Source organism: Heliangelus exortis, chromosome 31, assembly GCF_036169615.1.
Source record: "Heliangelus exortis chromosome 31, bHelExo1.hap1, whole genome shotgun sequence".
Taxonomy (NCBI): Eukaryota; Metazoa; Chordata; class Aves; order Apodiformes; family Trochilidae; genus Heliangelus; species Heliangelus exortis.
In genome coordinates, this window is record NC_092452.1 from 1,684,579 (window position 1) to 1,705,496 (window position 20,918).

Consider the following 20,918-nt stretch of genomic DNA (forward strand, 5'->3'; position numbering starts at 1 on the left):
GAGGTCTGGGTACCTGCTGGATCCCAGGGATTGCTCTGGATCCCATACAACATCTCCTGGGTGAAACTCAAGCCATGAGGAGCTGTGCAGGGAAGCTGTGCTGAGCCTCACACTGAGCACCAGAACTCAGCACCCTGGGGGGATGCTGCTGACCTCTTGGGGGGCCTTGCTAGGCTCCTGCCTGTGCTTACCCCATGGTTCAGGGTCTGCCCTGCCCATGCATCAGGGACAGGGACGTCCCCCCCATCCCACTGACCCCATCCCCCTCTGGGTCCATCCTGCCAGGCCCTGGGTGCTTTTTGTGCTGAGGCAGCACAGCACAGCAGGATCCTCTGATTCATCCCCCGGCGGGCTCACACCCGGGCTGGGCTCCTTGGCCCAGTTGTTGATCCTGCCAGAGGTGCTGGGATGGGCTGGGACCCCCACTGGGTGCTCTGGTGGCTCCTGAGTGCTGGGTGTGAAGGGGTGTGGGGTGTGCTGGGGTACCCAGCTCCCTCCTCCTCCTCTGTGGGGTGGATGCAAAGCCAGGGGGATGATCGGGGTTCACTGCTTGTGGGGGGCTGAGCACCCCCTCTGGGGGCATCTCCAGTGGAAGGAGATGGGGGGATGCTGGGATGCTGAGCTGCCCCAGCCCCAGGTTTCCCTGTGGGTCACTCCCAGAGGGCATGTTTGGGACCTGGAGGTGCTTTAATGTTTTCCTGAGGCTGATGCCTGTGGAGAATCTCCCATGCCACGTCCAACCATGCTGCCCTCTCCCACCGAGAAAGGTGCTTCATATTCTTCCCCAATACAAAAGGGGAAACTGAGGCACGGGAGGCTCATAGATCTCAGCCCATCCCTGAGGAGGGGTGAGGTCAGAGGGTTAAGGCAGGCTGCAGGGTTGCATTTTTAGCTTCCTGGTTCTGCTGCTGACCTGCGTGACCCAAACTGAGGGCTTCCCCATCTCCTCTTCTCCCCTCCCTTGTCACAAACATCTGCTGGGAACTGAGAGGGGATGGGAAAAGGAAAACAAGGGACAAGGATCTGCTGCTACCCAGACTCACACCGTGCCAGGGCCTGGATTACAAATCTGTTTAGGCATGCCAAAATACAGGTGATGCTGGGTATCCCTCCTGGCACTGCCACGAGAAGGTGGCACAACCCGTCTGATGGGGATGGAGCTGCACCCCAGAGAGGAGAGGCCCCAGGAAAACATCTCCCACCTGCCTGGTGGTCAGCAGGAACCTCAGTTGGCAGCAAGAAGAGGGACTGGGGTGGTGGAGCTTGGCGAGAGGGCTGGATTTTGGGAGGCAGTGGGAGGGAGGATTGGGATGGTGTCAGCGTCCCCGAGCCCAGGTCAGGGGCAAGAGGCTTTGGCAGAGGGTTGTGGCAGAACTGGAAGAGCAGGGCTCCAGCAGAAGGCCAGGGCAAAGGTGTGGGTTTGGCACCTGGCGAGGGGGCTGGCGAGTGTTGCAGGTCAGTTTTTGAGGGCACCTGCAGAGCTGGCTGGGAGAACTGGTATGGCAGAAAGCTCTGCCTGGGTCAAAGCAGCAAAGGGTGCAGAGGATTTGCTGCTGGCTCCTCCCCACTCCTGCTGGGCTCTGAGATGGTCCTGCTGTGAGGCACCTCCTGCTCTCACCCCACTCCGACACTCTTGCCAGTTTCTCCTTCTTGGGGCTGAGGGAGAAACTCCCAAACCCTCTGCTCCTGGTGCTGCTGCCGCAGCATTTGGGGTCCAAGCTGTTGCTCTTGCCCTGGCTCTTTGGGATGCCCTTTGCCATCCGGTTTAACCCATTTTTACCCCCAGATTTGCACTCGTGATTTTTTTTTTTTTCTTTAAATTTCCCTTTATTCACAATAAATAAGATACTGTATTACAAAGACCTCAACACAAAATCCAAAAATCACGTTCTTTCTGCAGCCACGAATAAATAGGACTCACCAGCACCAGCTAATGCACCTATGAGCAGCGTGGGCCCTGTGGTGGGGAGAAAGCAGGGGGGGGACTTTGCTGCACCCACTTGCCTAAAGCAGTTTTTCTTCCTTGCTGGCACCTCCACGGTGTTTCCATCCCCTGGGCCATCAGGGTGAGGTGCTGCCCGTGCCGGAAGATGCGGGCTCAGGACTCTGGGAATGGTGCAACCCTGGCACCCAGGAGGGCAGGGGGCAGTGGGTGGGGGTCAGACAGCAGCTGAGGGGCTGCCCTGGGCTGAGGCTCCTCCACTGGGCTGAGCAGTTAAGCAAGGAGAGGTTCTAACACTCAGACTCAGGTAGAGGGGTTATATACACAGACACTGCAACGCTCCCATCTTAGTCACAGGTGGTCTTTTGAGTTACAAGACTTTTGCTTAAGAGTCTACTGTAGCTGGATGTGTTCCTTGCCTGGCTTTGGTGCACACATGAGCCCATGTGTGGGGCTTCCTCCCCTCCTTTTGCTTGTGTTTTGTTTTTTGGTTTGGTTTTTTGTTGTTTTTTTTTTCCCAACTATTCCTACGGTGGGGTCAACTCCATGGATTTCTTCCTCTCCTCTCTCTGCTCTTCCCACTCCTCCTCAGACTCATAGGTGCCCTTGACGATGGCAACTCTGTCTGAGATGTTCATGCAGTAGGGGACGAGGATGTAGAAGTAGAGCAGAGCAGCCAAGCAAGCCCCGACAATGGGTCCAACCCAGAACACCTGGAAAGCAACAAGGGAGAAGGTGAGAGCAGGTCTGGGAGGTTGGTGCACCAGGTCCAGCCACCACACCAGCATCCATCACTGCTCCACATCTCTGAACCCCTGGAAAAATGAAAAACCCCCTTCCAGGAGACTTCTTGGGCTGAAATCCTCTCAACTTTTCCAAGCTAAAGACACAAAGGTCTTTGATGTGGTGTGTGCTGGAAAGGAGGCACCAACCCAGCTCTGCAGGTTGGGTCTGAGCTTGCATGCAGTGCCGGGTGACTGCAAAAGCCTAAGCTGGGCTCCCCTGTGGGCACTACTGACCTCAGATGATGCCCCGGCTCAGCACCCATGGGTGGGGGGGAGGGAGGGGTCTTATGTTTGTCCCCTCGCTGGTTCTGTGCCACTGGGATAGCAGCTTCCTTGCGGATCAAGGGGGAAAACCCCCCTCCTTCTCCAGTCCCTTTTTATCCTTTCAGCCCTGGGACAGGCTCTGAACCACCCATCCCTCTGACCCCCATGGCAATTGCTGCTCTTTCCCCATCTGTCCCTGGCAGCCTCTTGACCAGTTTGTCCCAGCACACGGCCAACACTCACCCAGTGTGCTGGGCTGAACCTCCTCACGATGACCGCAGGTCCAAAGGACCGGGCTGGGTTCATGGAGCACCCGGTGAAATAGATCTGTCAGTGCAGGAAGGAAAGCAAGGGGGAAAATGTCTCATATTGACACAACCAACTTTTCAGCAGCAGGGACTGAAACAGCCCCCAGCACCATTTCTCTTGCAGTGTGGTGGGAACTCTCCAACACCACAGAGAAGCCCACGTGCATCCCGTGGGGGCTCTCCCAGTCCCACTCTGCCTCGGACCAACAGCACAAGAGTATTTTGGGGAACCCCATCCTCGTGGGACCCTCTGCCCTGTTCTCCTGCTTTGAACACTCACCCCCACCAAGTGTCCCACAGTAACGGAGAGGCCGATGGACAGGGCTGGGCTGCCCACGTTGCCATTCCTCCGGCTGTCCGTGGAGGCAAAGATGCAGGCAGCCAGCTGGAAGGTGAGGATGATCTCCACCACGAGGGCCTGGCCAGGAGTAATGTTGTTGTTGAGCTGCAAACCAGCAAGGGCAAAAAATAAGTAACCAGCCCCAGGGCTTGTCATCACTTGTCATCGTTCTCCAAAGCCTGGGAGAAACCCCCCCAGGTCCTCTGCCCAGCCCTGTGGCACAGGGTGCTGTGCTGGCCACTGCTCAGGTCCACTGCTCCTTTTCTCCAAAGGGAAGAAGTTATCTTTCTGTTTTATGCTCCACAATTTGTCTCTCCCCATCCCCTCCCTCCCCGGAACTCTCCACATCTTTCCATTAACTTGTCTCGGCACTTTCCCTCAAAGTCCAACACGGATTTGTTCCTTTTTATCCTGCATTTCTTCCCCCCTTGCTGGTTGTCATATCCTGACTCTTCTCCCCTCCACTCTCTGCAGCACTTCCCCGGGAGGCTGGGGAGCACCCGGCAGCCACTGCAGAGGGGCACAGGATGAGGGGTGAGGGTTGGGATGAAGGTTGGGGGTGTTCATGGGGGCAGGACAGGCTGCTGCTGTCCCACTGCCTCCGCACTCCCCCCTGGGGACTCTCTGTTGGACTCGACCCACCTGGGTATGGGAAGCCCAAAGTGACCCAAGCTTCCACAGCTTGGTTTTTAGGCAAATCTGACTGGCTTAGGACATGTGGGAATAAGATGGATTGCAGCACCTCATCCCAGTGATTAAACTCTCCTCAACGTCCCTGTGCTGCTCCAAGAGGTCCTAACCTGTGCTGTGGTTGGAGTGGCAGCTCCACCACCCCATTTCACGTGGTTTCCCAGCACAGCTCCAAGAACTTGAGCCCTGCTCCTTGTCCCCACTTATCTCAGGGGGTCCCACTGTCTCCCCTCCTCCTCTAAGCCCCTGCCCCGCGCAGCCTCTCCGCTCCGTCCTGTGCATTGCTCCTTCTTCAGCTCTTCACCACCTCTCTCCATCCACCTCCATTTCCCAGCTCCTCCAGTGCACTGGTTACAGTGGGCTTCTGCTCCCCCTGCCCGTACTGGTTTAACTGGGCTCTGCTTCCTGCCCTCCCTCCTCCGTCCTGGCACAGCTCCTATCCCGGCATTAATCTCCAGGTGGAGAGGCTGCAGTCAAGAACATCTCAATGGTGTGGTGACTCACTCAGTCCCTTAGGATAAAGGAAGCACTTATTAAAGGAGGAAAAAAAACATGCTATTCATTACCCCGCACAGTAAAGCTGTCATGGCAATACCCTGCTGCCTATGCCCACGTTTGCTCCTGGCCCTTTCCCATCCCTCTGTGCAGGAGAGGACAATGTGCCCAGCCCGAGCATCCCGATGGATTTGGCTCTCTGCCTCCACGCCGGCATCAGCTCCTCAGTCTCAAGGAGAGGGGGCAAGGGGAACCATCTCCAGGTAGGCAGACTTACCGCGTTGATGGCCAGGTTGCCACGGGTGTTGGCTGGTGTCACACCGTAGAGGATTCCAGCCCCGGCGATGGCCCCAACCAGTTGGGCGATCACGTAGAAGAGGGTCCGGAGGAAGGAGATCTGGTTCCCAACGAAGAAGGCAATGGTCACTGCCGGGTTGATGTGGGCACCACTGATGTGGCCAAATGCCTGCACCAGGGTGCCGATGGCCAGCCCGAAGGCCAGTGCAATCTGGAGGATGCTGGGGAGGGCAGACGGCCACTTCAGGGCTGAGCCGAGGCCGATGAAGACGAAGATGAGCGTGCAGAGAAACTCGACAAAGACGGAGCGAGCGAAAGCCAGGGTTAATATTTCCCTCTTCATGGTGGGAGCGGGTGGAGGGCAGCTAGGAAGGAAGAAAGTTTAGGTTTCCTCTGTCTCCAGGCTCTTCTGCCTGCACCCAGTTGTAGGGCCATACCTATCTATATATGCAAGAGCAACAGGGAGCTGTGTTACAAGGCAGTGGGTGGAGCCACGGAATTAGCCAGTCCTCCCAAATTATCATGTGAAACTGGAAAAGTTTCCATCTGAAAATAACTTCAGAGCCTCTTGGTGAACCAGTGACTCAGATGGTGGTGGCATTTCTTTCTCCTTCCCTCTGCAAACAAAGAGCCCCTATAGGGTGTCTCTGTGGTCGTTAGATAACGTGGTTGCATAACGATGCCTTGATCCCTCCTCTGCTTTTCCCTTTTACTACCTCTCACCAGGTGCTGGGTGTTTTGTTAACAGAGGTGTAGTTAATATTCCCTTCCTCCGTGTCCTTGCAGACTGGAGAGCACTCTCTTTTTGCTTGAAAAGTCCCAAGTCTTGTTGCTGGTGTTGGGCTGGAGGAGCCCTCCTGGGACAGGACTCTCCATGCATTGGATTTACACGGGATGGTGAAACGTAAAGCGAAGCAAAGCACCTGGACCTGCTCCCAGGCTTTCAAAACATCTCAGCTCCAAGAAGCAAATGGTCCTGTGAGCAGGGCAGGGTTTAGGGGATTCTTTGCCTAGCCAGGGAGCCATGGACAAGCTGGGGCCTCCTGGAGGTGCCCGGGTGGAGGCCGAAAGGGACAGTGGGGCTCGGGTGGAGAGGGCTGGTGGGTGCAGAGCTGGGCTGTAGACCCCTCTGCTGCCTTTCTGCTTTGCTGCTCTTCACAGAGCATCTCGGGGGGGTTGCACCAGTTGGCCTGTGGCCAGGAAGGGTGTATCCAACCCCCGTCATCTCCAGCCCTTTTCTTTTCTTTTTTGCCTTTCAAGCTATTGCTCAACGAGGTCAATGATTTTACTCTTGGGTATGTCAACATAAAGTCACAGGCTTTGCATGCACCCAGGCCATGTTTGCATGTTCCTGTCGAGCTGCCCTCCATCCCAAACCCATCCAGCTGCAAATCCTTGGCTGGCAGGGAGCTGAGAGGGGAGGCTCCTAGCACTGTGCAACACGGAGCTGATGGGCACTGAGGTTTTGGGGTGGGGACACTTAACAATGAATTTTTGGTCCCCTCGTTGTTCTTGCAGCCTTCTGCCAGGATTTATTTTTACTTTCTGTTTTTCTAATGGGTTTGGGTGCCAGATCTGCCCTCCTGGCTTGATTGATGCCATCTCTCCACGCCTGACACAGCAAGCCTGGGAAGGCTTTATTCTGCTTTCTGCAGAAAGTCACACTAGAGCACACAGTGAGCAAAGCTCTACATGCAGGAGACTGGTAAAATCATTTAAATCTCAATTTAAATTCAAAAAGCCCTAAAAAGTTGCATTCACTGCTGCCTTCTGCTGGGTGCACTCAGACCTGCACATATCCGGGGGGGTCAAAATCCAGGAGGGATTCCTCTTCAGAGCCAGAGGAGGGGAGTTCTTGCTCCAGATAGGAAAATAAATGAGCCTTTCTCCTCCAGCTGTACCCAAAGTCCTGAGCTGAGCAAACAGACCCAGGGAGTCTCAAGGGAGGGAGGATCCGTTACAGAGTTAATTCCTGAGAATGATTTTTCCCCTGGTTCTGCTGATCCTGGGGAAGATTGCAGAGCTGAAGACCAGATCTCTTATCCTTGAAACACCTGGTCCGTTGGCGTGTTTTGGTGAAAGTTTTGCAAGCTGGTATTTCAAGACACCTTGGCCAGATTCCAGCTGGAGTGATTACTTGCCACTTCCCTTCAGCCTTGCCTGTTGCTCCAGCTGGTTAAAATGCACCTTGTTCCCATCCTCCAGACCATTTTGTAACACGCCCACCACAGCTTTCCCTCGGCAGTGGCTGCAGTTTGCAGGCAGCTCCTCCACCACACACCAAAAAAAGCAGCGTTGAGCCCAGAGATGCTCTCCCAGGTCCCCACTGCGGATAACGACTCCTCCTGGCAAAATCCTCTGGCTGACCAAGAGATGGACACGATGGGAGAAACTTTTGGAGAGAAACAGGATGTTTCCCTGCTAACATGTCATGCAAAGCGTGTTTTCCCCAGGCTGTTTTCCAGACTTTCCTCTCCAGGGCATTCCTGCTTGGCTTCTCTGGTGCCTGAGCGTGCTGAGCAGGCTTTGGGAAGGCTCCTTCCTCTTCCTGCGTGCCCTCCAAGGAGCTTGTACAAACTCCAATGCCTTTGATGTGTCAGATTTAATTGAATTGGGCAAGATGTTGAGAAGGCATTAGGCAGGTCCCTGCTGCCAGACTGACACCTACGTGGTGGGGCCACAACGATGAGGATGGGTTTTGCACCACCACCTCCTTGCACTCTCTTGAAAGGCAAGGGATTACTCTGCCAGCCTGAGGCTGAGTGATTCCACCTTCTCCTGCCCTGCAGCAATGAAGCTTTTACTTCCCCTAGTAACCTGACCCAGTACTTTGGGACAAAATCCTCTGAGTGTGGATCTCCCTTTGGGGATTTCTCCACGTCCCATCCCACTGATTAGTCTGGAGAAATGAGTCTTGAAGCTGCCTTCCAGCCCTTGGTGGCTGCTGGGCTCAACTGGGTGGTCACAGTGACCTGGTGACCTGGTACAGAGAGGGATGTTGTTATTTAAATGCTGAATAATGTTAATGCTTAATAACAGCATCGCTCTGCTCTCTGCTTGGAAATGATTTGCTGGTCTCTAAGGTGTGCAAGAGGATGCAAATGTTTTGGGGCTGGTCTGCCATGGAAATGCCAGTAGCTTTCATAAGTAATTTGCACTGAAATCATCATTAAACCATCACATGGGGATAACAACAATAAGGTGTATCAGAGAAAGCAAAAGGATGGTTAGAAAAAAGACCCGTGTGAGATCACAGAGCAAGGGCTGGAGACCTCGTGTCCTGATTTTCAGGTCTAGCCCTTTCCAGCAAAGCCACCTGCAGCAGCAACATCAAGAGGCTGAGCTTCTGCTCATTCTGAGGACATACTTTGAATTCTTATGGGCCAGCCAGCACTTATCAGTGTCCTCAGGACTCAGACAGAGCTGTGCTCGGGGCTGTGGGGTTTTTCCGCTGCGTTTGCTGTGGTTGTTTCTTCTCCACCCTTGCAAGGCTGCAAGGAGCACCCTTGGGAATAACAGCAGAAATGATGTGGGAGGAGAGCTGCCATCTGGAAAGGGATGTCCCCTCTTCACCTTGGCACCAGAGCTGGGGACAGGTGGGATCCTATCCTGCTCCCACGGGGCTGGATGGAGAGCAGGACCAGCTCTGATGTGGAGGGGGTTGAGTTGCAGAGAGCAACCGAAAGTACAACCAACCTCCAAAGCACCCATGAACACCATAAATGACGTAACAGAGGACATCTGGAAACTCTTAAAAGTTGAAATTCTTGCACAATCACCTGGGTCCAGGAGCCCATGCATTTGGAAAGCCTCTCTTGGTGACAACACATGAACAGATGGTTTTACCTTGGTGAACTTGAAAAAATGGTTTTCACTCCATTCTGCCTGTAAGACCCAGATCAAATGGATTGGGAAATTTCTTAACCTAAAAACTTAGACAGTATATTCTGATTTAAAGAGAGTCATGGTGGTAGCATCCCTTGATGTGTCAGAGCTGCTAAAGACTTTCGAACTGAGTGCTCTCTGGAGAAATGTGTGATTTTTTCTTTAGGTTCTTGGTGTTCCTGGAAAACCAGTCTGAAAATGGAAGCAGAGCCTCTGGTGTCACAACCAGACCCTTTGACAGAGCCTTGTGACATCAGCCTTGCTGCAAGCCTTGAAGATACAGCAGCCAGCTGGGGCTTTGGCTTCCCCACAAAGCCTTCTGAGAAGGTCCATGGTCCTTTCTTTTCCAGACTACACCCGGCCCTACCTCATCCTCCTGCTCTCCAGGCTGGATTTAGCCCCCCCAGCACCTCCTCAAGGAAAACAAGCTTGGGAAATATTTCTACATATATAAATAAGGAGGTGCCTCCATCCTAGGTGGGTCAGGCCACCCAAGGCAGGTGCCAGATGGGAGCTCAGTGCTCACATTTCCTTGAAAGATCTGGACCTGGAGGATTTGTACAAGGTCAAGCCAAGAAATTCAAAGCAGAAAACTCAGCTCTGATCCCCAAGGTTTGAAGCTGGGCTGTGCTCTTCTCCTCTCTGTCCTGCAAGTGTGAGCTTTTCTCTCCATCACTGAAGCAGCTCACCCTGCATCGTGCTTTCCAAGATAACAGCAGGTTTGCTGTGATCCCAGCCAAGCTGTTTGCATTCTGTTTTCCTCTAGGTCAGGCACTTTTCCCCATGTGATGGAGGTGGTGGGTGCAGGACAGGCTGTTTGGGTTGTCTTTGGAGCAGAGATTTGGGTGCTTCCAGATACATCCCATCTGCCTCTCCAGAAGGTAAAAAATCAGGAGGTCAGTGTTGCAGCCCTGCTTCATGGACCTCAGATGCAGAAATCAGGACCTGGCTCCCTACTAACTGCAAACCACCCAAGGAAGGGGTGAAATCACCATTTCATGAGGCCAGTGGTGAACAGATGATGCTGGAAGCACAGGAAACTGCAGGAGAAGAGATTTCGTTTGCCTGGAAATAAAGCAATCATTTTCAAAATAACATTTTGCACGTATCCATCACCTTTTGGACCTGTCCTTCCTCCACCAGGTAGGGTCAAGACATTGGGAAACTTTGATTTGCCACCAGGCTGCTCCATTCCCCAGTGTGCTGGTCCCAGCAGCCTCTCCAATGTGGCTCTGGGGAACAAGGTCCTGAGATCCAGACATTGTTTGGTCTGTGCAGTTTTGGCCCCCTGGAGACCTGATGGGATGAGAAGCTCAGCAGGGCCAGCTGGAGGAATCATCTTAGGGAACCATGTGCCCTGGGTGACAAATGCAGCCTCTGTGAAATCAGATATTTCTGCTGAAGACAGAGAGGATTGTGGCATTTAATTGGTATCTTCAAGCAAAGGGCTGGGCTGGCTCAGGCAGCCAAGCAGCAAAGGCAAGGAAAGGTGTCTGGGCATGTCTTCAATTTTCACAGCACTCAAAGGATCCTCTGCAGAACGAGCACCTCAAACCTCATCGTGCTGAGACCCTCCAGAACTCAGAGGTGGGACAAGAGGAGGAGAGGGAAAACCTCACGGTCTCAGGTGATGGAGGGACACGAGGAGCAATGGGATCTGAGACTCACTCTGCACTGATTTTAATTTTGATTTCATGGTCACTGTGCAGTGATTTAATTTTGATTTCATGGTCATACTATTTATGACAGGTCCATGATGAAGGCAATAAAGGTGATGGATGAGGCAAGCAATATTGCAGATCTTCACTGTGGAGAGTCATGAGCTCATGGACAAACGTGGCTTTCAAATCCTGGCTCCAACCACAGCTCTTGAGATGGAATACAAAGTGTGATCAGCCTGGTGGGGTTTCAGGCTGGTCTGTGGTAGCTCTGATCTCGGGCTTGCTGATCCTGCCCTCTAATTGGAGCTGCCCTGGTGCAAATCTGGAAGGACTGGCTTGGTTTCCTGACTCTGCAAGTTTAGGAAGTGTCACTGAAGTCAATGACACAGCTCTCAGAAAAGGTCAATTCCCATTCCCAGTTGCCTCCAGAGGACTCGGGCTGCTTTAGCCATCCAAAAATCTGGTTTGGGGACATTGCTTCATGGTAATGGTGAGACCAGAACCAGAACACCCAAGTAGTGCTGAAGGGGGGAATGGATTTTATGCTGCAGGGCCCTGTTTTTAAGTTGGGGCTTGGTCTAAAGTCACTTTGCCCAAGTCCTTGGAAGGAGGCAGCTGCACTCAGAGCTGCAGAATTTGGGGTTGGGAGGTTAATTTATATCAGTGTATATATATTATGTGGGCATAAATGTGTCATTATTTTATGCACATGTGCAAATTCAGTTGGGCAGAAATGAATTTCAAGCACTTTATTTGAAAGAATACAGTAATTATTAGACATGAAAACTCATTCTCGGGCTCTGTGCAGTTTATGTGATCTTAAACATTGTCGGGGCAAATAATAAATTAAATGCTTAGACCTGAAGGGGAAGGGACATGTTATTAACTTGAACATTGCCCTCCCAAAAAAGGATCAGCTGCATGGCATTTTATACAGGATAACTTCTGGGTAAATCTCTTTGGGTTTCCCTGACACACATGGATTTATTTTCCTTTGAAACAAAAATGCAAACTACTTTTAAAACTGAGTATTTGGTGATCTAACTACAATTTTACACTCTGATTGATTTGAAACATGATTTTAATTCCCACTGAGGAGGGCAGACAGGTTTTGTGACAAGTCTTTTCTGGTGTAATAGTCAAATGCTCCTTTGCTCTTGCAGGAGCAAAGTGAAAATCAATATTTTTGCTGTGGCAGAGAATGGGTTAAGCCAGGGCTAAAACTTCTGCACTTCCATAGCAGCCTTCTGGGGATATTTGCATTAATTAACTGGGAAAGTAAAATGCATCTTTGGCCACAACAGATGAAGCTTGATATGATTCTCCTCTTGCTTCATGGACATCATGGGCAGCAAAGAGCTGGAGGAGGTGATGCAGGAGCTCCCATGCTCTCAGCATCCCTTGGCATGGTGACAAGATCATGATAACACTTGGTCTGGCCCAGATCAAAGCTTTGTTCACTCCTCTCCTCTCCAGCAACAGCCATTAGCACATTTTTTGAGGAAGAGCACAAAGAGGAACAGAGGAAATTATGAATTCCAAAGGAGGAAACTGGAGGGTAAGGAGCAAGGGAAGAGCATCATGATTCTGTGACTCTGTGGTGGTTCATGGCAAAACAGTCAGAGGGAGGAAAATGATGGGGAATGTTTATTTTGATTTGGAAATGGGTCTGATCCCAGTGGGTATTTCCATTAACAGCCTTAGCAGAAAAAGCCTGAATGTGGTGATGACTTCTGGTGGGATGGGGCAATGCTGGGGAGACGTCAGCAGCAGAAAGAAACATCAGGAAGTTGTGCTGGAATTGCATGACTTTTAGGATATGTAATAGAAATGGGATTGAACTGATGGCTGGAGTAGCAAAGTTGCATCCCAAAGACTAAACCCAAATTCTTTGACTATGCTGGGGACCATAACCAGGTCCTGACAGCAGAAAGGGGGAGGATGGTTATGAGGCTTTGCTGAGCTCAGACAGGCAGCAAGTGATGGAGAACATCACACCTGAAACACTTTGTGTTACTCATCTGAGAATCAGAGTGGGAACAGAGGGAGGGAAGTGAAAAACATGGAAATGAGAACTGAAGCTAAATGGCAACACTGGTCCAGGAAAGCAACACTGGCCACAGAGGAATTCAGGCTGAAAATCAGGAGGTTTCTCCTTGTCACAGGAGAGAGCAGTTGCAGGAGCTCCTCACCAGGGCATCAGGGACTCAAGGACATTCTTCCAGTCCCATCTTCTCAGGAAAGGCTCCGTGGGAGCAAAGGACACCTGCATCCCATGGGTAAACAGCAGCAGCAAATCTTCCAGTTTGTGACATACCCCTGACATGCAGTGAGCACTTCTGTGTGTGTGTGCAAAGAGCCAGGCAGGGAAAAGAAATGGGAGACAGGTGAGGGGAGCTCAGCAGCAATGAGGCATCGGGTGGCAACCTCCACACCCAGCAAATGGCTGTAATAACACCTCTGAGAGTGCCTCCGAGCTCCTCGTGAAGGGCAACAAACTCCACCAAGCTCTGACTTTTGCAAGGGGGAGGTGGAAGGAGCCTGCCCAGGGTAGGGTCCCGGTGTCCTTGTTCCTATTGCTACACTGGTGGTTTGGATTTAAGGGCATTTTCCCCCAGCATCTGAAATCCATCGGCCATGGGGCGTGTTGGGCCATCCCAGGGCATCCCCCCAGGAGATGAATCAACCTGAGTGCCCCAAAAAGATGAAGGCAGAGAGGGGAGAGGTGAAACGCTCATCTGAACAAACACCAGCTCTAAAGCAGACGCCAGAGTTTTCCCCAGCTCCTCTCTCAACCCAGGGGAAGGTTTGGCTACACCTTCTCAGACATCCCCCTTGGCAGGGTCTGTGGGGAGTGGAGCTCCATCGACTGCCGCCTCCGGACTTCCCGCTCTGCCCAGTCCTCCTCTGGCTCACAGCCCTTGAGGATGGCAAGTCTCTCTGAGAAGGTTTTGGCTTGTGGGAAGAGGATATAATTGTAGATGATGGAGGCACCTGCAGCCCCAAGCAGGGGGCCCACCCAGAAGACCTGTGGGAAAGAAAAGAATCAGGTGAGCTACATCCAGTCTGAGTTTTGAGGATGGAGAGGATCCAGGAGTCCAGCACTGTAAGGGGTTTGTGTTCCTCACTACCCACTGTGCATTTGGGGACCAAAATGCAGAATTTGCTTTGGCCAACACTGCTGACCTGAGGTCCCATCCATTTCTGTTCTGCCTGAATATACCCGACCATCCTCTTCTGTCTTTCCTCCTCTGCTGAGAGCTGCAAAGTCTTCGTTAACTATTGGCCCATTGTGGAATCACAGAATACGCCAAGTTGGAAGGGACCCATCAGGATCATCAACTCTAACTCCTGTCCCTGTGTAGGGCACCCCCAGAATCACACCATGTGCCTGAGGGCATCATCCAAACACTTCCTGAACTCAGGCAGGTTTGGTGCTCTGACCACTTCCCTGGTGAGCTTGTGCTCAACTGCCCACTGGGTCAAAAAACCTTTTTTTTTGATAACAAACTTCCCCTGATTCAGCTTCCTATAATTTCCCTGAGTCCTTTCTTTGGTCACAGGAGTGAAGAAATCAGTCCCAGTCCCATCTCTTCCCCTCTGAAGGAATCCACAGACTGCAGTGAGGTCACCCCTCAGCCCCCCTTTCTGCAGACTGAACAATGGTGAACAACACGAGCACACTCAGTGATTTGGGTTCCTCCTTGGTTTTCCTACCCATTTACACACTGCCATAGAGAGGAGGGGGCTACCAGCTTGGACTGGACACCTCTGGACCTGAACCACCAGAGCTCTGGCACCAAACCTCCTCTTTGCAGGAGGAAATGCCTGGCAGAATTCCCAAAGGAGCTGGTGCAAAATGTGTGCCCGGATCCAGGCGGAACCAGGAAAGGTCCCCAGGACTGGCAAGAAGAGCTCCCCTATCCATTGCTTTTGCTTCTTTTGCTAAGTCATGTTCAACAAACCACACACACCCTCTTTCTGTTGCAACGCACCCTGATTAGATAAGCACCCAGCAGCCCCACCTCCTTCTGCTAATCTCTACATCTCTCCTCCAGCTAGGACCTGGCATGGAAATGCCAGGAATCTGGCTGGCTCTGTGGGTTTCTAGGAATGCTGGTAACCCCGAGGGGCTCATCCCACTGAACCAACACGGAGAGAGCTGATTTCTTACCCAGTGGTCACTGAAGTCTCCGACGATCACAGCGGGAGCGAAGGACCGGGCTGGGTTCATGGAGCAGCCGGTGTAACGGATCTGCCAGGGAGCACCACACATTATTAGCATTAAGCCCTTTTAGCACATTTTAAAAAATCTTGGTGTGTTATTAGCATGATTCATCTCCTGAGCTGCTGGTTCGCCCTCCAGCAGGCCCGTTCCAGGAAAAGGGATACCAGCAGCTTCCAGCTCCTGACTCAACACGGGTGAGTGTTGTCTGTGTCCCAGCACCTTCTGTACAAGGATGTGTCCTGTGCGTGGTGTAACTCAGCTCCAGGCTGGGTGTCAAGCCCTGCAGCATCACCAGCTCTGCAGGGACAAGCTCCTGCTCTGCCTGCTCTGCGAGCAAATTGCTGCTTCTTGCCACTGAGGGTCAGAGACTCGTGGAATGGTTTGGGTTGGAAGGGACTTGAAAGCTCATCCTGATTCCCACCCCCTGCCGTGGGCAGGGACACCTCCCACAGCCCAGGGTGTCCAAGCCCCATCCAACCTTCAACACTGCCAGGGATGGGGCAGCCACAGCTTCTGGGGGCAACCTGGGCACCCAGGGGCTCAGCACCCTCACAGGGATGAATTTCTTACCCATATATCAGCTAAATTACCCTTTTTCAGTCTAAAACTGTTCCCCCTTGTCCCATCCCTCCAGACCCTTGTCCAGAGTCCCTCCTCAGCTTTCCTGGAGCCCCTTCAAGCACTGGAAGGTGCTCTGAGGTCTCCCCAGAACCTCTCTTTTCTCTTCTCTTCTCTTCTCTTCTCTTCTCTTCTCTTCTCTTCTCTTCTCTTCTCTTCTCTTCTCTTCTCTTCTCTTCTCTTCTCTTCTCTTCTCTTCTCTTCTCTTCTCTTCACAGCTTCTGGGGGCTCTCTGGACCAGGGGCTCAGCACCCTCACATCAAAGTATTTCTTCCTAAGATCTTATCTCTATCTCCCCTTTTCCACTTTAAAGCCATTCCCCCTCATCCCATCCCTCCAGACCCTTGTCCCAAGTCCCTCCCCAGCTTTCCTGGAGCCCCTTCAGGCACTGGAAGGTGCTCTGAGGTCTCCCCAGAACCTTCTCTTCTCCAGGCTGAACACCCCCAACTCTCAGCCTGGCTCCAGAGCTGCTCCAAACCTCAGATCATCTTTGTGACCCTTGGGAAGAAGGGTAGGAGAACAGTCCCATGGACTTGCAGCTCATGAAGGTTGGAAGATGTGGCACAAGCATCACTGGTTTAATGCCTGCTCTGAGAAGCTGGGGGTGCTGGGGGCTGCTCTGCTTTGTCACCCCAGAAGGATTGGCCTGGGTGACCATCCCAAATAACTCACAGTCTCATCATGGTCTTGGGTTCCTCAGTTGATGCCACATTCACTCCAGGAGGGAAGACCCCACTGATCCCTGGGAGCTCCCTGAGGGACTCAAGGAGCAGCAGAACCCAGCAGTTTAGGTTTTTCCTCCCTCAATAAAAGCCAAGTTCAGGCTCTGCTATGGCTTTGATGGGATTTTTCTCTTCTGGAAAGCCAGGAGTGGGAAAGCCACAGACATCACAGGAGTTACAAATCCCCTCTCTACCCCTGAGCATTCAGCCAGGCAGGTTTGGGCTCAGAGGCAAAGACAACCCAAGAATCTCTGCATTTTAGCCCATTCTACCCACCCCAAGGAGATGCCCCACGGCAACAGAAAGGCCAATGGAGAGGGCAGGAGAGCCCAGGTTGTCCTCCCGGCGCTCATCAGTCGAAGCAAAGATGCACAGGACCAGCTGGAAGGTGAGGAAGAGCTCAACAGTCACTGCCTGCCCCGTGGTGGTCCCGTTGTGCAGCTGGAAGGGGAGAAAAAACAAAAAACCCAAAAAACCATGTCTCAGGGATGGGGAAGTTTGGGGTGGAAAGGTAGAGAGGGAAAACCAAATCAAGGAGAACTGAAAAGGGTGTAGGAAATAGGTGAGAACTTTTACTCCAATATGAAGAGAAGGAAAAATTTCCCAGGGAAAAGGGAAGGTCAGTGGGAACTGATTAACATGGCAGGATACAGTTCAGTTCCATTTCTTTGGATATTACATTCCACCTTGGGTTTCCCCCTAGGGATTTTTTTTTTTTTAAATTTTCCTCACACGTAACACACAAAACGCCTTGTATAAAAATTAATTTACAAATTACATTTTGAAAATGTCAAAAAGAAAAGTTTTGGCATTATAAAAAAAAAGAAAAATTAAAAAATTCCTTCCTATTTTGACTGAAAGAATTTTCCCATTTTGATCTAAGCCAGTGCCTGGCTGCACTCCCTCTCCTTCAGTTCTGCTTTCTGACACTTGATTGCTTTCTGAGGGTTTTTTATCCAGCTCTGGGTGGAGCTGCAGCTGGCAGTGCCACTCACCTGCCCTCTCCCAGTTGCTTCCCTCAGCCCATCCAGCCTCAGCTCTGCCCTCCCTTGCCCCACGTCAATCCCTGCATCCTCCCAGACGCTGATCCTGAGATCACTTTGCTGAGTGATGCCACAAAGGTGGCAATTGCCCTCCTGGCCAAGATCCAGAACCACATCTTGGTCACTCTCCTCTCTCCTGTATTCTCTCCCCCTCCCCTCCCTCTTTTTCAAAAAGTGATTTGGGGAGGCAGAGCCCACAGGGGGGAAAAAAAAATAATAAAAAGTCAAAATCCCCTTTCCTTCTTTTAGATGGTTGAAGGTGTAAAACAACAGAGCTGGGTGTTTTGAAAGTCTCTCTTAGAACTCCTACTTCCTTTGTTGGGTTTATTAAACCTCAGCTATTATCAGTCTAAATAGTCTTGTTCAGATTAACCCACAATCCCTTTTGCAACCCTCTTAATCCCTTTGGCAGTGAAGCTGAGTCCTGGCAGTGCTTCCCTGCTGCAAGAAAGGGGATTTCTGTGGGATGCTTCCTAAGAGATGCCTTGTCCCTTGCTGCTTGGGCCAGGTCTGGGTGCTGCATGGGCACCTCCTGTGTGTCCTGCTTTGGGTGACCCTGGTCTGGCAGGGGGGGGTTGGACCCATTGATCTTTTGAGGTCCCTTCCAACCCCTGAGTTCTGTGAGTCTGTGAACTCTACAGGAGCCACAGGTTCCTGGATCCATCTGAAGAGGACTGGTGGGGCATGGAGAAAAGAAGAGAGGGGAGAGTGAACCCTGCAGTTCTTTAGGGTTTTTCCCTCTTTTTTATCCTAGGATGGTTAGATTTGGAAGTGAACTTCATCCAGTTTCAAAACCTTTTTTTTTTGTGGGCAGGGACACCTCCCTCTCATCAGGTAGCTCAGAGCCCCATCCAACCTGGCTGTGAACATTTCCAGGGATGGAACTTCCACAACTTCCCTGGACAACATGTTCCAACCTAATCCAACCCATTCCACCCTCACACTAAAGAATTTCCTCCTAATCTCTAACCTAAATCTCCCCTCTTCCAGTTTTATTATATGCATGGGTGGGAGGGGGATGTTGGAGGTTGGGACACCATCCCCTCCTGGCTCAGTTTCCTTTTTTCCCTGTGTCTGAAACCAGTTTGGGGTCCTTGTGATGCCTCAGCAGGGCCCAGGCAGTGGGAGCCCCGGGATGAACCAGCTGGATCTGTTGGTACCACCACATCACAGTGGGAAGCACCTCAATGAGCAGTGCTATTAGTGAGAAGCTGGGATTTAGACCCAAAAAAACCCAACCTCCTGTCCTGGTGCAGGATCCTCACTGCCAGGAATCTGGCATGGCAGCCTGTAAATAGTTGCATGGGGGAGGAAAGTCTGTCCCGAGCCAGATCCAGGCTGGAAAGTGGGACAAGCTGGGGGCAAGAGGGATGGCGAGGTGATGGGTTTCATCATGTCCCTCTCTAACACCTGAGCCTCCTCCACAGGAGAGCTTTAGATAAAACTGAGGTGGTTGTGGCTTTGTCTTCCAAGGAAGGTGTTTATGTGTCCAGCTGGATCATCCCTCTGGTTTTAGTCCTGAAAAGCAGAGGAGGCAGCTGGGACTCCTGTTTTTGTCCCTGTCCTTGATGGAGCAAGCTCATGGTGCTGGGCTGCACCTGGCAGCAGCTTCCTACCCAAATCTAAGTAAAAATCTGGGGACTAACTAAGCCCTTTCTGGCCACCAAACCCTTCCTCCCATCCCTCAGCCTTCCCGAAAGGCTTGTCCAACCTTTTCTGCTGGCTCCCAAGGACACGAGGTCTTCTTACCTTGTTGATGGCCAAGCCTTCCCGGGAATCTGCAGGGGTGATCTCATGGAGGATGGCAGCTCCCACCACCCCCCCCAGGAGCTGGGCCACCACGTAGAAGACTGCACGGAGGAAGGAGACCTGGGAGCCTACGAGGGAAGCCACTGTCACTGCTGGGTTGATGTGGGCTCCACTGATGTGGCCCAGAGCTTGGACCAGAGTGCTGATGGCCAAGCCAAAAGCCAGGGCGATCTGAAGGATGCTGGGGGAGGATGCTGAAGGCCAGTTGAGTGCAGAGCCCAGGCCAAAGAGGATGAAGATCAAAGTGGCCAGAAATTCTGCAAGGACAGCCCGGGTGAAGGCAACGGATCTCAGTTCCCACATCATGGGGAGGCTGCAAGGACTGAGCCTGCCTCTGGTGTCCTCAGGGAGCTGTGTCCACAGCTGCCGTGTCCCTGGAGGATGGTGAGGCCAGGAGGTGTATATATGGGTGGGATGGGGCTGAAGGAACACCTGCTGAAGGAGGTGGGATTGTGGTCCATGGAAACCTGATGCTTTTTGTGCCTCCTGCATTTGTGTTCCAGCTGAGGGAACACCAGACCCTGCCCCCCCCTCTCAGAGCTGGGGAACTCAGCCTTGGGCACCCTTGGGAGGTCAGAAACCAGCCTGGAGCAGTGCCATGAGCTCTGTTCTCTGTCCCCTGGGCTTTCCTGTCCCCAGAGGTGCCCCCTCTCTTCTCCATGACATGAAGGTGACAGAGTCAGCCAGGGGGGTTTTGCAGAGCTAGAGATGGACCTGAGGTGGGGTTGGTGTTGAAAAGCAGGACGTGGGCTGGGGTTAAATAACCAGAGCAAATTGGGTGCAAAAGAGTCCCGCAGGGGCACAAAACTCCAAGTGACCTCCTACAACTCAGTTCCCCAGGATACCAGAACTTTACAGCCTGGGCACAGATTTTCTACCCAGAAAAATGGGAAACAGCCTCAAGAAATGACTGGCAAGAAAGAAATAAAAATGACATCCACAGCTGGAGTCCCAGCTGTGTTCTGACTGGAAGGGGGTATGGCAAGCTCAGCTCTTCAGAAATGTCTTTTTAATTCTTGGTGTTAATCCCCAAAAGAGAAATGCTTTTTTTTTTTTTTTCCCTCTGGAACCTGATTCTTCACATCAAACCACTCACTAGTTGCTAAGCCCGTTCATTTTTCTTTTTCTTCCACTGCTTAGGGCAAATTTGCCAATTCTGGGGTGATGTCTGTAAGGATTTTTCTCCCTGTGCCAATGGGGTTGGTGGTTTTGCTGGCAAGGGAGCCCAGGGTTCTTTTTTTTTCCCTTGTTAGCAGATTCTGTGGTTGTAAGGCACAGAGAGCTGGGAGAGGCACCCCCCAGGACAGAGCTGGAGTTGAAGGGACCATTTTATTTTAGAGTTCCAGAACTTAGAGCCTGGTTTTTGGCTCTGACAAAGACTTCTCTTATGTGAGAAACCATGCAAGTGCCACCAAGCTGCTGGAAGGATCAATGCAAAATATTCCATGGTGCTCAAATTGTGTCATAGGATGTCTCAAGTTGGAAAGAACCCAAAAGGACATGTCCTTTCCCCCACAAAAGGTGTGGAACCATTCTTGTCAGCATGGTCACTGTAAGTCCCTTCCAAATGAACTATTCTGCTTCCATTCTGTTCTGGACCTCTCTTTAAAAGAATCCCCTATGGGGACACTGCTGGTAACAAGGAGGAGATTGTGAGGAGAACAAATCCAGGCTGTGGGTGAGGCTGGAGCCTGGAAGACTTCTATTCAACATTATCCTTTGAAAAAAATCCTTCTCTGGGACTTCCTCAGGGACTTTGGCCCATCACAACATGGTTCTGACCTCTGGTTTTCCAACAACGAAGCCAACCTCTCAAAACAGATTCCAAAGC

At 51.9% G+C, this 20,918-nt stretch overlaps 2 protein-coding genes across 2 annotated transcripts; both read right to left on the minus strand.

Annotated features, from left to right (window-relative positions):
- Positions 1-1,800: 1,800 nt before the first annotated feature.
- On the minus strand, positions 1,801-5,573 carry AQP5 (aquaporin 5). The gene is made up of 4 exons (XM_071729442.1): positions 5,102-5,573; positions 3,580-3,744; positions 3,235-3,318; positions 1,801-2,655 (listed from the first exon to the last, which is right to left on the minus strand). Exons 1-4 carry the CDS (start codon positions 5,462-5,464, stop codon positions 2,470-2,472), a joined length of 798 nt encoding a protein of 265 aa, XP_071585543.1. The 5' UTR covers positions 5,465-5,573; the 3' UTR covers positions 1,801-2,469.
- A 6,157-nt stretch (positions 5,574-11,730) lies between these two features.
- AQP2 (aquaporin 2) lies at positions 11,731-19,505 on the minus strand. Its single transcript, XM_071729446.1, has 4 exons — positions 19,028-19,505; positions 16,512-16,676; positions 14,842-14,922; positions 11,731-13,695 (listed from the first exon to the last, which is right to left on the minus strand). Exons 1-4 carry the CDS (start codon positions 19,391-19,393, stop codon positions 13,480-13,482), a joined length of 828 nt encoding a protein of 275 aa, XP_071585547.1. The 5' UTR covers positions 19,394-19,505; the 3' UTR covers positions 11,731-13,479.
- Between the last annotated feature and the right edge of the window lie 1,413 nt (positions 19,506-20,918).

What these genes read in the sequence shown, in the direction of transcription:
- AQP5 (XM_071729442.1), bottom strand. Translation starts at nt 5,464, where the DNA reads ATGAAGAGGGAAATATTAACCCTGGCTTTCGCTCGCTCCGTCTTTGTC. An exon ending in GCAACCTGGCCATCAACGCG is followed by an intron (nt 3,745 to 5,101) that starts GTAAGTCTGCCT and finishes GCTGGTTTGCAG; the next exon opens with CTCAACAACAACATTACTCC. An exon ending in GGTTCAGCCCAGCACACTGG is followed by an intron (nt 2,656 to 3,234) that starts GTGAGTGTTGGC and finishes GTTGCTTTCCAG; the next exon opens with GTGTTCTGGGTTGGACCCAT.
- AQP2 (XM_071729446.1), bottom strand. Translation starts at nt 19,393, where the DNA reads ATGATGTGGGAACTGAGATCCGTTGCCTTCACCCGGGCTGTCCTTGCA. An exon ending in CCGTGGGGCATCTCCTTGGG is followed by an intron (nt 14,923 to 16,511) that starts GTGGGTAGAATG and finishes GCTCCCTGGCAG; the next exon opens with ATCCGTTACACCGGCTGCTC. An exon ending in GAGACTTCAGTGACCACTGG is followed by an intron (nt 13,696 to 14,841) that starts GTAAGAAATCAG and finishes TCTTTCCCACAG; the next exon opens with GTCTTCTGGGTGGGCCCCCT.